This window comes from Oryx dammah, unplaced genomic scaffold, assembly GCF_014754425.2.
Source record: "Oryx dammah isolate SB20612 unplaced genomic scaffold, SCBI_Odam_1.1 HiC_scaffold_24, whole genome shotgun sequence".
Taxonomy (NCBI): Eukaryota; Metazoa; Chordata; class Mammalia; order Artiodactyla; family Bovidae; genus Oryx; species Oryx dammah.
Window position 1 is genome coordinate 12,178,790 of NW_024070208.1, and position 16,968 is coordinate 12,195,757.

A 16,968-nucleotide genomic window follows, 5' to 3' on the forward strand; every position below is an offset into this window, starting at 1 on the left:
CCCAACGCCATAGAAAAAAAAAAAATCAAAGAGCCTGGACTGTGGCCTTCCACGCTTTTCTTTTTACATAGGAAAATATGTAATACACCTGAAAAGAGTATTTCAAGTTGTTTTTTTTTTTAAATACATGAACAAAAATTGTATCAAACTTTATGTACTATTCTGAAGGCTTCAATTTTTGCTTAACAGTATCACATGGATACCCTCTAGGTTCCCAAAAATAAATCTAATTTATTCTTTTTTAACAGCTGTGGAAACTTCCATAAAATATCTATATAATAATTTATCAATCATTCCTCTATTGACATAGTCAGATTGCTTTTAGTTCTGTCACTCTCAAAAACAATAAAATGCTGCAATATGTGTTGTGTACAAACATTCTTTTTATGTGCTGATTTTTCCCTTGGTGGATAGAACCTAATGAGAAACTGTTACATGAAGAAGACATTTTATTTTAATAGCAACTACCATATTACATTCCAAAGAAGTCAAATGAACTCACACTTCCATAACAATATATGAAATGCCGTTTCCCTGAAACCCTGTAGGTACTGGACATTATAATACTTTTCAGTTTGGGCCCAAATGATGCATGAATATTACTATCTTATTATATAACTTACATCTCTCTAACTATTAAGCAGAGTTCGAGTGAGAGAGTGAAAGTTGCTCAGTCGTGTCCTACTCTACAACCCCAAGGACTGTAGCCCACCAGGCTCTCCTCTGTCCGTGGGATTCTCCAGGCAAGAATACTGGAGTGGGTTGCCATTTCCTTCTCCAGGGGATATTACCAAACCAGGGATCGAACCCAGCTCTCCTGTTTTATCTTCTTTTAGTTTTGCTTCCTTTTGGTCTTTACCCTACTGGGGTCTTTGGGAACTGCGCATATGTGTAATACCAGCATCTACCATACCTCTTCATTTTAGCAGAGTTAGAACATATGTACATATACTTATTGGCCATCTGGATTTCCTGTCTGATAGCGAGCTCCTTTAAATCCTTTGACTGTTTCCTATGGGATCATATGATGTTTCTCGGCATTATATATTTATATATTAAGGGTATTAAGCTTCTGTCTATCATATATAATATATTTGCATTAAAAACATAATCTTTAAGTTAGGTGTTTACTACTTGAATTCATTTAAACAATGTGATTAATGGCAACTAAACTGCCATGTAGATCCAAAGAAGCCTATTTAACATATTACCTAGCTCTTGTACATATGCAATGAGAGCTGCAGAAAGCAAAACAAACAATCATTAGCTAGAAAATAAAAAGCAATAAAACATATCAAAAAAATTTAAGTCATCATCAGTATGGTACTTGGGACAAAGAAAATTAGAGAAAAATTAGGCACCAAATAAAGACTGACATGGAGACTCTAGAGGAGACTTCAGGGCATGTTTAAGAGCTTTAAAAATTGAGGGGGCTCATCCTTTTGAGAGCGCTATTCTTAAAAATGTATCTAAAGAAATCTCAAATGAAATCCTTTTCCCAAAGTAAATTCTCATGTAACGAGAAGCAATTAGGACAGTAGTAAAAATAAGGCAAATCATAAGGATTGGAGGCTTAGGTTCTCAGACTGTTTCTCAAGCACTGATTACTAAGTCAGGGAATCTTAGGTAACAATTCCCTGGAGGCTTTCGTGTAACCTGTCACTAAGTCATTAAAACTGACAAGTAGCTGCAATTTAATACATTATCTATCCTGACACAAAGGTGACAGAGGTTTCCCATGCTATTCTGTAACATTGGTGAATTTCTCAAACCTCTTAAAATTACTTGCAAACTAAAGACAAAGGTTTCCCCACACATCTTATCCTGTTAATAAGGCCCAAACTCACCATTTTAAAAGCAGTAAATCTTTATGGGCCTAACTGCTTAGATAAGAGTTCAGTGTGTCCAGTAAACCTCAAGTGACCTCACATATAATTGGTTCACTGACTGCAACAAGATTATGTAAGGAAGCAGAAATATAACTGAGGTCAGGTTTAAAGTTATCTATTGAAAACCTGCTACCCTGGAGCACCACTTCATAAGTCAAATCCTGGAAGAAATACTAGCTTTGATACAATATAGTTTAACTTCAAGCACAAATACATGAAGAAACCCCTTTTCAACAGCTGCCAATTTCAGCTCAGCCTTGAGATTTGGTTTTTATACAGAAAGGCCAGAAAGGCTTCAATTATCCACTCTAACACTTGCAAGTGAGAGACTAGGGACTAAGATGACAAGTGGAAGTTATAATGGTCAAGGCAGGAGGTGATAGACCTAGAGAATAAAAAAACTAAGGAACAGTCCAACTGCTGTGTCTATTATGTGCCAGGCACTGGGCTGGATACTGGACCTAAAAAGATGTATTGCTGTGTCCAGTGCTGTGAAAGCAGATAACAGTTCAAACGAGAAGCCAACAGTGACTACAAAATACTAAGCATTCATTACCTCAATCAAATGGTCAATGAATTAAGAAATTTTATTTTGACAAGATAATATTGCTTTTGTGTGGTTTTTAACTGAATTTTAGACTTCCACTTAAGAATATCTCCAGACTATAGTTTCTGCCAATTAGCAGTATTTCTACCATTCCATTAAATAGATGTTAAATAATAATATCAGGGATCATAGTTCAATACTGCGACTTTTATTTCCTCATTACTAGAATACAACAGTGATTTTCAATGCTCTGAAAAATAACGTTAAGATAGTTGATACCATGCTTCAACTATTTCAATATTTTTCAACAATCCTTCACACTTCTAAATTCCAAAAGAGTATTCTAGCATCCCAGGACTTACTCTAAAGAAAGCAGCCAGAGACACTGTGGCAGACTAAAAGGAAAATCAAACGCAAGTGTGGAAATCTGGGTTTTGCTACTAATTAATTAGTCTTCTCCAGTACTTTGGCCACCTCATGCAAAGAGTTGACTCATTGGAAAAGACTCTGATGCTGGGAGGGGTTGGGGGCAGGAGGAGAAGGGGACGACAGAGGATGAGATGGCTGGATGGCATCACTGACTCGATGGACGTTGAGTCTGAGTGAACTCCGGGAGCTGGTGATGGACAGGGAGGCCTGGCGTGCTGCGATTCATGGGGTGGCAAAGAGTCGGACACGACTGAGCGACTGAACTGAACTGAATTAGTCTTCTTACCTCTTCCAGGTCCTACTTTCCTGGCTATGAAATGAGTTCCAGAGAGGATAATAATTGCTAAAGTTCCTCTCCTGAAAAAAAGTCTATCATTGTATGTTTCATTTCAAAATATTGAATATCCAAAAGGCAAAAAGCTAAAATGAAGCATAAATACAAGAAGGAAAGTGATACTTTTTGGTAGCTTTAGTGCCTTTTGGTACTTTGATGAAGTACCAAACTTCATCAAAACATCATCTCCAAAGTACTTTAACATATTTTTAAAAATAACTCAAGAAGAAAAAAAATACATCAAAGTCCTCTCATAATCAAAACCCATAATGACTTATCAGTCATGTTATAGCAAGAATGAAGCCAAAGAACTATAATTTCCCCATTCTGGAAATAGTCTCTGAGAGAGGAAGAAAAAGTTCAAAGAATACTATATTTGAACACAATACAGTAAATAGATGCATAAAAACGTTATATTATACAATACTGTATATCTGTCTAAAAAATATGTAGCAACCACAAAATGCCTATGTGAATGCATGAGAGTGTGGTCAAGTTAGCTTGGCCACTTTTCCTATTTCAAGATAGCCAAACTCCCAACCATCTTTTTCGTATAAATGGCATAGTTTCTCATAAGACTAATAGAGCAGTGTAGCAATATACTACTGAGTAAAACATATGCTTGATATATGGTTAGCTTGGTATATGGGGGAAACAATGATGAAAGGATAGCAGGCACAGACCACCCGACTGCTTACAGTATAAACTCTCCTCTGATAAATTTCAAAGGGTAAGCTACTAGTAACAAAACACAAAAGAAATGAAAACTTTTGATTACATAAGAGATGCATACAAACAATTATAAAAATTGAAAGTATGTAAGCCAGAAAATGTGGAGGGCTTTTCTTTGTTTTTTTCTGGGGGATTTTGGTGACAATTTATAGGAGTTTTGCTATATTTAGAAACAGATACCTTTTACACTTTGGGACTTGGTCTGAGCCAGCCCTTCAATTATTTGCAAAATATGAGAATACTTTCAAAGAATAGGCTTATAAGCTTTAAAAACTGATATTATTGCTAGGATCCCTTGAGTTCCTGAAGCTGGTACAGATAATCTTATTAATTCTCTCAAACAAGAAGATCCTCGAAATGGATAAGTACTTTGATTACAACAGAGTACGTCAGCAGACCCCAGCCAGGGGACTGTGGCATCTTAGTTAAAAGAAGAAAAGGCAGAACTTCCCTGGGGGTGCAATGGATAAGAATCCATCTGTCAACGCAGGGGACACAGGTTCAACCCCTGGTCTGAGAAGATCCCGCTGCCGCGGAGCAACTGAGCCCAGGCACCATAGGCACTACTGAGTCCACGCCCTAGAACCTGCCAGCCGCAGCTACTGAGCCCACGTGCTTCAATGACCAAAGCCTGAGCACCTAGAGCCTATGCTCTGCAACAAGAGAAGCCACTGCAACGAGAAGCCTGTGCAAAGCAGTGAAGATATGGCGCCGCCAAAAGTGAGTCAATGAATAAAGCAGAGATGGATAGCACTATCCCCTGTTGAGAGCTGTCAGGCAATGACCATGCTTCAAGTCTAGGTGAGACTTAAAAGGCCAACATTCTTTCCACACTGTACACATGTTAATTTGATCTTTTTAAATTGAAATTTGAAGAGCTTACCATTTGTGATTCTGCAGAAAATCTAACTGAAGGCAAATTCTGAATCAAATCTAGATGAAATGTATTTCAGATTCATTTTTAGGGCTAAGACTGAAAAAAGATGAAACAGTTTTTAGCATATCTCTTAAGGAGAAACAGAGCAGACCTTAGTCAGTTACTGTCATACTCACTAGAGTCATAGGCGTGGGATAATGGAAAATGAAAAGGAACAAGAATCTGGAGACTACGGAAGTGGTTGTGTCAGAAACTCACACGTATTTAGCATTATGTGCTAGGCACTATGGTATAGATTTTACATATGCTATTTGATTTAATCCTTATAACATTATCTGTGAGACTGAAATGATCATATAGATATATATATATAGGAGACTCAGAGCAGTTAAATGAGTATGGAAACGGACACATCTAAAAGAAAAAGAAGGAGGAAAAGGAGGAAGGGAGGAACAGGGGAATGGAGGAAGGAAAAAAGAGAAAGAAGGAGAAAGAAAAGAAATTCATAAACTAGAAAGCAGTACAGACAAAATTTTAAACATAATTTCCCCCTACTAAGTAGTTGTTTCCCTATAGAATTCTAAACCCATAGCACTTTTCTTATTGTCCACAAGTGCAGATATTATTCTTCACATCCGAAGTTTATTATAAAAAGTTAGCTACATTTATAATAGGAAAAGACCCAGAAATTGGAAAAAATGAGTGGTTTTTTTTTTCTTTTCATTTATCATGTACCTATGACATGTAAGGTGTTATAGATCTATTTTGTTAATTTTTCTCTACACAAGTATAACAATTTATTAAAGAATTATGTCATTAGTCTCTCCCCCAGAAAAGAAAACCTGTCTATGAAAATAATATGGTTAGGCATAACCATTAAATAATTAACATTAAAAATAAATATTCTTGACTCCTACTTAGGATGAAGAATTGCAAGAGAATTTAACTTCCAACATAACAACCAGAACAAACCAGTTAATCTACAAAATAAGTTTCTTAAAATGCATCCCACAGCTAAGGATGTAAAGGAACCTAAATGAACTAAATTATAGAAAGTAATGAGCCCTTTCAAGGAGATAAGAGACCCACAGCTTGATATAATGGCAAGAGGAAGAAGAATCTGCCATAGATGCATCGAGGTAAACAAGCTTAGCTTTTGACAAACCTATAATGGCCACACATGGGTTGGCAAGACAGTTTAATCTACTGAGAAGTCCCAGCGACAGAGAAAATCTACACTTACCCACCAACTCTTTCCCATCCATGTATTCAAGCGTGAGAGATGAAAAATAAAAAGGAAAACCCAATGGACATGGTAGAAATGAATTATATTAACTGAAATGAATGAATCATCAGATGATACTAATACTGACCATACGGAGCAGAAAAGAGAATCAATTAACTATGGCCAAGAATTTTCCAATATGTTAATCCATGTTTAAGAAGCTTAAAGAAATGCAAGTAAGGTAAATTCAAAGTAAAACTGTACCTTGGTACATCAAGGAAAACTTCTGGTGAAAAATTAAAAGGAATCTTAAGTATGGATCAGAAAACAGACAAGTTACAAACAAGAGAACAATAAAAATTATAGCTGGCTTTTTACTAGAAATAATAGAAGCCAGAAGACAATAAAACAATATCTTTAAAATACTAAAAGAAAAAAAGGTGGCATTCCATATTCAACCAAAAAGAAAGTTTTGAAAATGAAAGCAAAATAAACACATTTTAAAACAGAAAACAGATGAGAGAATGTATAGCTAGCAAACATACTAAAAGAAGCTCTTTGGCTAAAGGGAAATGCTTTCAGATGTACGCCTGAATCCGCAAGAAAAAAAAGCAGCATAAAGCATTGAAATATGGATAAATATTAAAAACTTTTAAAATTATCTTCATTTTGTACAATATATTTATTTTATTTAAAATTCTATTATTGTTTAAACAAAAATAACAGTAATAAATATCTGAGTGTTTTAACACGTATAGAATTAAAATATATGTTGATAATAATACAAAGTATATGTGACATAAATGAAAGTATAGTGTGTATAGCTCAACAAACTTCAAGCAGGTCAAACTAAACGAGACCTTATTTAGACACATCATGGTCAAATTATCAAAAGACCAAGACAAGGAGAAAATATCTTGATAGTAGAAAAACGAGTCACGTGGAGGGGATCCTTGATAAAATTAATAACTGACTTCTCATCGGAAACTATGAAGACCAGCGGCAGTAAGGTGACATAGTCGAAAGTGTTGAAAGAAAAAACTGTCAGCCAAGAAGTCTTCAAACAAAAGTGAAATTAAGAAATTTCCAGAAAAATAAAAAATGAGAATTCATCTCTAGCAGATCTGCCCTATAAGAAATATTAAAAGGAGTCCTTCCTTCAGGCTTAAATAAAAGCACACTAGACAGTAACTCAAATCCACACAAATAACATTCCAGTAAAGGTTACATGTGTAAATGTAGTGATAAAAAATACATACAAATATATTTTTGTTTGCAGCTATTTCCTTCTTCCATCTGGTTTAAAGACAAATTCATAAAATGATAATTATAAAATTGTGTTACGAGGGACTTCCCTGGTGGTCCAGGGGTTAAGAATTTGCCTTTCAAAGCAGAGGACGGCCCTGGTTGGGAACTAAGATCCCACATGCTGCGGGGCTACTAAGTCCAAGAGCCGCAACTAGAGAGAAGGCCACAGGGCACAACTAAGACCCAGCATGGCCAAGTAAATAAATAAATGTGTTTTTTAATTGTGTAGCAAGACTTTTAATATATAAAGATATAATTTGTATGACAATAAATACCACAAAGGAAGTAGAAGGGAACCGCTATATTGGAGCTAAGTCTTTGTATACTATTGAAATTAAATCAGTATTAATCTGAACCGGTTTAAGTTAAACTGCTTTTTAATCCCTAGAGTTATCACTAGGGTACTATTTTCTGAGGAAAATAACTCAAAATATATATATATATATATATATATATATATATACATATATATAGTAAAAGAAAAGCGCAACAGAATGGAGAGGACTGAGCGCAGGGCCTTTTAGGAGGCAGAGTCAATGGAAATGTGTATTGGATAAAAGTGAGATCTTCTCCTTCAGGAAGCACATGGTCTACTGAAAGAATCTGAAGAGTGAACAAAAAATTATATTGTGCCCAATGACTGGAACATAGACTAGGGGAAGGACAGGCATAGGAGATAAGCCTGAAACTGGATCATAAAACATAAAGGCCTTTGTTCCTAAGGTATTAGAGTCCTTTAAGGAATTTTGAGAAAAGAATTGATGTGATTTTGAGCAAAGAAATGATAGTAAGTCATTAGAGAAATGCAAATCAAAACAATAATAAAATACTATTTCATACTCATGAAAATGGCTACCATAAAAAAGACAATAACAAATATTGGTGAAGAGATGAAGAAACTAGAATCCTTATACATTGCTGGTGGGAAGGTAAAATGGTACCACCTCTTTGGAAAACAGTTTGATAATTCCTGAAAATGTTAAACACAGAGTTATCATCAGTTCAGTTCAGTTCAGTCACTCAGTCATGTCCGACTCTTCGCGACCCCATGAATTGCAGCACGCCAGGCCTCTCTGTCCATCACCAACTCCCGGAGTTCACTCAGACTCGTATCCATCGAGTCAGTGATGCCATCCAGCTATCTCATCCTCTGTCGTCCCCTTCTTCTCCTGCCCACAATCCCTCCCAGCATCAAAGTCTTTTCCAATGAGTCAACTCTTCACATGAGGTGGCCAAAGTACTGGAGTTTCAGCTTTAGCATCATTCCTTCCAAAGAAATCCCAGAGTTATCATATCACCTAGCAATTCTACTCCTCGGTATATACCCAAGAAAACTGAAAACATACGTCCGTACAAAACTTGTATATGAACATTCATAGCAGTATTATTCATAACATTCCCAAACTGATGAATGAACAAACACAAAGTGATATATCCATACAATGAAACATTAGCTGTAAAAAGGAATGACGCGCTGATACATGCTACAACATGAATGCACCTTGAAAACATGTGAGGTGAAATAAGCCAAACACAAAGAATACACGTCAGATGATCCCATCTATGTGAAATGTTCAGACAAGCAAATCCACAGAAACAGAAAGCACATTAATGATTGCCAAAGGCTAGAGGGGCAGCAAGGGGAAGAGGAGGAGGAGGAGGAGGAAATGGGGTATCTATTAATGGGTGTGAGGTTTCTTGTTGACTTAAAAAATGTTCTGCACTTACATAGAGGCATGGTTGCACAATTTTGTGAATATTCTAAAAACCACTGAGTGGTACACTTTAAAAAGGTGAATTTTGTGGGTTATTAACTGCATTTCAATAAAGCTGTTATAAAACAAAAACCATGACGAGTTACCATTTCATACCTCGCAGAATGAGTAAAATCAAAAAGACTAGAAATACAAGTATTGGCAAGGATCGGGAACATTTCTGCTGGTCAAAGGGTAAAACAGTACAACTGGTTTGGAGAACTGTTTGGCAGTGTTGAGTAGAGTTAAGCAGGCATCTACCCTATGACACATCAACTCCTAGTTATTTATTTAAGATAAGTGAAAACTTGTGACCACAAGACTTGTACAGAAATGTTCACAGTACCTTATTCATAAGAGTCCAAAAATGGAAACCATCCAAATATCTATCAACAGGAGAACAAATAAATTATGATATATAATTATGCAATGGAAAATTACTCAGCAGTGAAAAGCAAGCTGATAGGTACAGGAATATGGATGAATCTCAAAATTATTATCTTGACGGAGAGAAACCAAACACACAGACAAACACAGAGACACAAAAACTATACCTTAACTCTAGGATTCTATTTACAGAAAGCTGAAGAACAGGCAAAACGAATCTGCCATAGCTGAAGCGAGAGCAATGGCTTCCAGAGCCGGGTAGAGGGAAAGGGGCACAAGAGGCCATTCAGGGCGAGGAGAGCAATGTTGGCGGTCACACACATTTATAAAACTGTCAAACTAATCAAAACGAATGCCTAAGATCTGTGAATCTTATCAAGTCTAAATTTCATCCTAATTCGAACAGAAATAGCAAGATGTGGACAAAGATTCTACTAAAACATTCATGGATGAAGTGATACAAAGTGAAAAATTCATAAATAAATGATTATTTCTTACTGTAGTTTTGTGGCACAAGTTCTGGGTTCTTAGGATTTTTCAACTTGTAGGATACATCTCCAATATTAACTGTATCACCTAAAAAGAGAATACAGAAACACAATCATTGTAAGAAAGCAATACACTATGCCTTTTGCAACACTGATTCTCCTGACTACAGATAAGGATGTGTGCATCACAGATATGACTGTGACAGGTGACCAGATACACCTGTCCACGTCAGGCACTATGCTGTAAAACTGGCATCTACAGTATAAGTTACACACGCATGTGCGCTACGTCGCTCCAGTCACGTCTGACTCTTTGTGACCCCATGGACTGTAGCCCGCCAGGCTCTTCTGTCCATGGGATTTTCCAGGCAAGAATACTAGAGTGGGTTGCCATTTCCTTCTCCAGGGGATCTTCCTGAACCAAGGATCAAACTCACATCTCCTGAATTGGCAGGCAGATTCTTTATCACCGAGCCACAAGGAAAGCCAAAATACTGTTAAAGACTCATGTATTTATGTTATTTCATTTAATCTTGACTCTAAGTCACCAAGGCTTCTGTGAGCTATTTCACAGAATGGCTGTAACAGAAACTCCATCTCAAACTAGCTCAGTACAAGGACATTGGGGGTTTTGTTACTGCAGTTCTATGAAGTAGTTCACAAGAACCACAAACACAAACACCATGAAAAGACCTAGGCTCAGAAACTAGCCCACAGTATGCCAGGAAAGGCCACAGGACGCACAGTCCAAGACACATGCCAGGAGCAACTCACTGAGAGACCAGCCCTGGCACCACCAGCTTCACTGTGGGACACCATGGGCAGGGGACCACTTTCTCCCCCATTTTATTTTGATATGTCTCCAACCTGTAGGAGAGTTTAAAAAACACTATCTTAAGAGGCAAAAGTCATGACTCTTCATCTTTCAAGTCTTCAGAGGCATCTTCTAATAAAAAGCACACTGTCCTAAGTAAACTGCTCTTGCAGTTTTCCTAACTCTGTCATGACTCAACCTTACGAGCAGGAGAACCGAATCGACCCAGCCTACGTCATTAGTCAGGGCCTGGCTGCCAGGGCAGACAGCTGGAAGTGGGAACCACCGACTTCCAGGGTAAAGCTGGGAGCCTGCCTGCAAGCATGCAGGCCAGGCAGGGACACCCTCCCCACCCCTGCCTCCTCACCTCTCTCTCTCCCCGCTCCCTCCTCCTTGCCCTCTCACCTCCTTGCTTCTCCTCCTGCCTCATTATGACTCAAGCTTTCTTTGCCTTTCCTTCTTCTGCTCTTCAACATCTTGTTGGGTGTGGAGGCCCCATTCTAGCCTTTCTTCTATCTATAATCGCTTCTTGATGAGCTCATCTGGTCTTGTGCCTTTAAGCACAATATATTGCTTGCTCCCAAATTTATATCTTGTAATCTAGACCACAGAACTCGAAGCATGGGCAACAACAGTCTCTGAGATGCCTAACAGTCACCTGCCAGTTGGCATATGCAAAACTGAACTTCTGATCTGTGAGTGCTCCACCCACAGTATCCCCCAATTCTGCTAATGGCAACTTAATGCTTCCAGCTTCTCAGACCAGAAATCTTACAGCCAGTCTTAACTGCTCTCTCCCACATCCCATTAGAAAACAGTACTGACTCTGTCATTAAGATACATATATATATGTATATATGTATATGTATATATATATATGTAGTACTGCCCACTTCTCCCGCCATCCTCTACCACCACAGTGCCAACCCAAGCCAGTTAGGGGTTTACTATTTAAATCCAGTTTCTCATTTAAACAGTGTTATCTCTTACCTCCTTACACATCTCCTGTCTCGATGCTTGCACTCTACAGTTAATGCTCAACAGAGCGCCCACAGTGAACATAAGAAAACAGGAATGAAGTGATGCCAGTCCTCTGCTCAACCCCCATCTTTGCAGTGGCCTCAAAGGCTATTTCTGACCTGGCTCCCCACTTCCCTTCTAAAGTCATCTCCTGCTAGCGTCCTCCTCTCTTCTACTCAGCTACAAGGTCTCTCACTGTTCCTTCAACATGTCAGTCATACATTCATTTCAGGCTTTTGCGCTGGATTTTCCTACTGACTGAAATGCTTTTCCTAAATACATCCATTATCAATCACGGCCCCAGCAAGAAACTGATAGTTCATTCAAACTGAGTAACTGAGGAGAGAATAATGAAGGAAGCATTTATGAAGGTGTGGGCAGAGTCTGGGAAAACCAACAAAGATGGAGCAGCACCCTGGGACTAGCATGGACAGAAAGCCATGACCACCACCGGGCCTGCAGGAGCAAGGGAGAACACACGGAGAGGGCAAGCACAGCTAGAACGACGGACACAGCAAAGTCAAGGTGGTGACTGGCAAAGGGGGGCTGGGGAATAAACATGAAACAAAAACCGACAGGACTGAGAAGTGACAGGAGACAGCTTTAAAATCATATCTTAGAACGTCTCTCTCATAAGCGACGGAAGAGGAGGGGAAAAAAGAAGAACACAGAAGTAAAGGTGATCCCTTCCTGACCTTCCGGCTAAGACCAAGTATAGCAGCAAAGACCTGAAAACATTATAAACCACTTAACCTAAATCGCCCTTATAGAACACTACACCCAACAATGGCAGAATCCTCTTTAAATACACATGCAACGTTCACCAAACTAGGTCTCTGGCTGCATCATAAGGGAAGTCTTGATAAATTTCAAAGGACTGAAATCATACAAAGTATACTTTCTGATCATAATGGAATTAAACTAGAATCTCAAAACAAAAAGATAACATTTGGGAATCAAGTTACAGGCTTGCAAAAAACCCAAAGAAGAATTCACAATGGAAACTGGACTCATTAAGAAACTGTAGTGGGCTTCCCTGGTTGGCTCTAAGGTAAAGAATCCATCTGCCAATGAAGGAGAAACACGTTTGATCTCTGGTCCAGGAAGACCCCACATACCATGGAGCAACTACGCCCATGCAGCACAACTACTGAGCCTGTGCTCTAGAGCCTGGGAACCGCAACTCCTGAAGCCCAAGCACCCTACAGCCTGTGCCCTGCAACAACTGAGTCCACTGCAATGAGAAGCCACAACTAGAGAGTGGCCCCTGCTCACCCCAACTGGAGAAAAGCTCTCAGAGCAACAAAAACGCAGCCAGCCAAGCAACTAATAATAATTACTATTAATAACTAATAAATAAGACAAACAGGGCAGTGATCAATTAGTCATGCCTGCTGCGGGCAAAGAGGAAAATGACACTCACGGGGTGGGGCCATTTGTCCTTCCTGCCTCAAATGCCAATGTTCTTGGCTAACTGCTGTTACCATGATACACTTTGATGAATCATCTAATCCATACCAATGGCCCCCCTTTGACCTCTGTACAATTAAAGTCTTATGTGTCTACTTTGGCTGAGATCTCTGTCCTGAGTTCCATGCCTCTCAGTAGCCTTTTGGACACTTCGAAATTCCAGACACATCTCAAATTTAACATGAGAAGAACAGAACTCTATGTTCTCTGTGTGTGTTGTCCAAACATCTACAACCAGCTCTACCAGATCTAATATGAGAAAATGATGTTTTATCTCAGCCTAGAAGGCAAAAAAAGCAGAGACGTTACTTTACCGACAAAGGTCCGTCTAGTCAAAGCTATGGTTTTTCCAGTAGTCATGTATGGACGTGGAAGCTGAACAATATAAAAGGTTGAGCACCAAAGAATTGATGCCTTTCAATTGCGGTGTTGGAGAAGACTCTTGAGAGTCCCTTGGACTGCAAGGAGATCCAACCAGTCCACCCTAAAGGAGATCAGTCCTGAATATTCATTGGAAGGACTGATGCTGAAACTGAAACTCCAATCCTTTGGCCATCTGATGCGAAGAACTGACTCATTGGCTAAGACCTTGATGCTGGGAAAGACTGAAGGCAGGAGTCTCCTTCAACAGAGGATGAGATGGTTGGATGACATCACCTACTCAATGGACATGAGTTTGAGCAAGCTCCTGGAGTTGGTGACAGACAGTGAAGCCTGGTGTGCTGCAGTCCATGGGGATGCAAAGAGTTGGACACGACTGAGCAACTAAACTGAACTGATCCATAGAAAAGCACTAAATTCCTTAACTTGGGTTGTCTGGTTGTTTTATTTTTTCATTAACAGTGATCTTTTGATGTGTTCTGAGTAGCTGATCTTTACTGCAAAATCCCCTACATACTCTGACTCCCCCTCATTGCCTCTTTGGAGCAGTCTCTCAGAGTTATCTGAGATGCTACCTCCTGGGTTTGAAGTCCTCAAGAAGTCTGCCAAATAAGACGTAACTCTCAACTTCTAGTTTGTGCACTTTTTTCAGACAACAGTTTTGTCAACCAAGCAGGGCATACTTCTCTCCTTTGCCTAAACTCTATGGGGATCCAGAACCCTGAGAGAGCAGAGGCCTCTTGTGCTCGTCCACCTCCTCAGAGTCCAGATGAATCTGGGTCTCTCCTGGCTCCAGGATCTCCTGTTAATGGCTGATGACTCTGAGTTTCATTTGGCAGCATCTCTCAGCACCAGTTGAAAGATATTAGGGAGTGACCCCCTAATCTAAAGGTATTAGAGGAGCCCTGCTGAAAAACACTGAGAGACATCCCTAACTGGAAGATAGGGGAGTCTGGAATTTGCTCAGTAAAAGAAATCGAGAGATCTGAGTTGAGAGGTTGGGGGAGGAGAATGACTTGAAATATTTAAAGGAGAATTGGAAACCAGTCTCCAACTAACACCAGCTAGATCACACTTGAAAGTACCTAAATTATACTAAAAAAAGATCTTAACCTTAAATGACCAAACTGGGCGGGGGGCGGGGAGGGGTGCATGCAGCTAAGTTAAAAATTTGGCTTAATAAAAAATATCTTTTCAGAATTCTGACCTTAAAATCTTTGTAGAGGGGACTTGCATTTCTCTTCCTGTGTCTTTGAGATGTATCAATAAATGTTCTGCCTGATCTTCTTAGGGAGGTGTGTGTGTGTGTGTGTGTGTCTGTGTGTGTGCATGTGTCTGTGTGTGTCTGTGTGTGTGTATTTTGAAAACTTGATCTCTGTCATTCTATTTGGGGAAGTAAACTTTAAGAATTTTATTTAGGTGACATCCTCCCCATTCTCTTACAGGGAAGCCTCTTAACATCTTACTAGTTTGAATCACTGTTAGTATATATCCCATTAATAGCCAAATGATGAATCCTTTAAATTAGAGAAGCTTTTAAATTGGTAAGTTTTTAGAGAGCTATCATTATAAACGGCTGTTTTACTGGTACCTATAAAAATTAAATTAAAGATGGGAAAAAGGAAATATATCTAATGGCTATCCTAAGAACTTCCTTAGTTTAAAACAAGTAAGAAAAAAACAGTTTGGGAAGTTTTATTTGTGGTCTTTGCTTCCCCTCAATGGGTCTTACAGATGCTAATAAAAACATTTGAATAATTAATGTTAACAGGAAAAAAAAACTGTAAGGAAAGTCTAGATACTTTTTCCAACAAGGTAGAAATCTTAAATAGACTTACCCCAAATAGATAAAGAAATCTTTAAATGGTTATTCAAAATGCAATAAATAAAATGGACACTTAAGGGATTAAAACACAAGGTTTTAATATTACACTACCTAAGGTTAAGTGGACCAGAAGGGAACCCCATGTGGTCCTCAACATTAAAAGCCAAACAAGCCCACTCTATTTACTCCAGATTTTTTAAGTATATGTTTAAGGGGTTGGAAAAAAATTACACTGAGATACTTGACCAACAATTAGGCCAATTAATCAAGATTAACAAAAGGGCCTGAGTTTCATGGCTCAATGCCCTCTATGGGGATCCCAGAGCCTTTAAAAAAAAAAAAAAAAGATAAAATGGACAGGGAATAAAAAAAAAAACTTCTAGAACTCCTCCTGTAAGATCAAAACTTGCTGACTGGATTCTAGTGAAAGCTAAAGATATAAAAGATAGAACTGAAATAAGTATATAAGAATTGATATATTTTCATTGGTTTTATATAAGATGGCTACATCTGTTTTCTTTAATTCTGAGATAGACATGTTTCACTGAGGAATATTTCCCTGTGTGGTATTATAAGACAAAACATATAGATCTGCTTGTCAGGAAATACTAATTAAATATATTAAAGGAAATCAATAGGGACTTCCCTGGTAGCTTAGATGGTAAAGCGTCTGTCTACAATGTGGGAGACCTGGGTTCGATCCCTGGGTCGGGAAGATCCCCTGGAGAAGGAAATGGCAATCCACTCCAGTACTATTGCTTGCAAAATCCCATGGACAGAGGAGCCTGGTAGGCTACAGTCTATGGGGTCGCAAAGAGTCGGACACGACTGAGCAACTTCACACACACACACACACCTGAGCCATACATTGGAGAAAAAAGTGAGGACTAATATTCAAGGACTAATAAAAATAAAAACAGTGATTTTGCTCTGGGTTTAACTTATGAACTTAGAAAGAGGCTCTTTGTTTAATGCTTTATATGAGTTTTTGAAGGCATGATAGACTAAACTCTAAAATTCTAGAACATAGAACTCTTAAATTTTAGTTAGAAATCTCTGATATGGAAAAGCAACTTTCAAATATTATATATATATAATTATATAATAAAATACATATAAACATATATATATAGGGGCAAATCAATCTTTTAACATCACTGAGGTAACAAACAGTTCTTTGGGTAATTAAAAACAACTGTTTTTGTCCTGCAAATCTCTGCAAATCAGAAATGTAAACATAACCCACAGTGACCTGAGATTGAGTCTAATTGCTCTGTCAGGCAAAACCTGAAGCCAAGGGGAAAAAATTACAAAGGTGATAATTTTAAATTCAAACCACTGGAAAGCCTCCCTCAACTGAAAATCTAATTCATAGACTTCTTAGAATCTTTATCAAAGACAAACACAAATCTTTAAACCTCTTTTCCACAAACAGTAAAGTCTCAGTCATCTAAGCAAGCCAATTTAATTCATCTCAAGTGTTATTTA

The 16,968-nt window shown here is 38.3% G+C and overlaps 1 protein-coding gene across 1 annotated transcript in view; it reads right to left on the reverse strand.

The window, feature by feature from the left end:
* The window catches only part of VWA8 (von Willebrand factor A domain containing 8), a 380,884-nt gene that overhangs the window by 353,308 nt on the left and 10,608 nt on the right, over positions 1-16,968 (reverse strand). Inside the window, exon 2 of the mRNA XM_040267183.1 lies at positions 9,981-10,058. Within this exon, the coding sequence (XP_040123117.1) occupies positions 9,981-10,058 (78 nt within the window). The remainder of the gene's footprint in view (positions 1-9,980; positions 10,059-16,968) is intronic.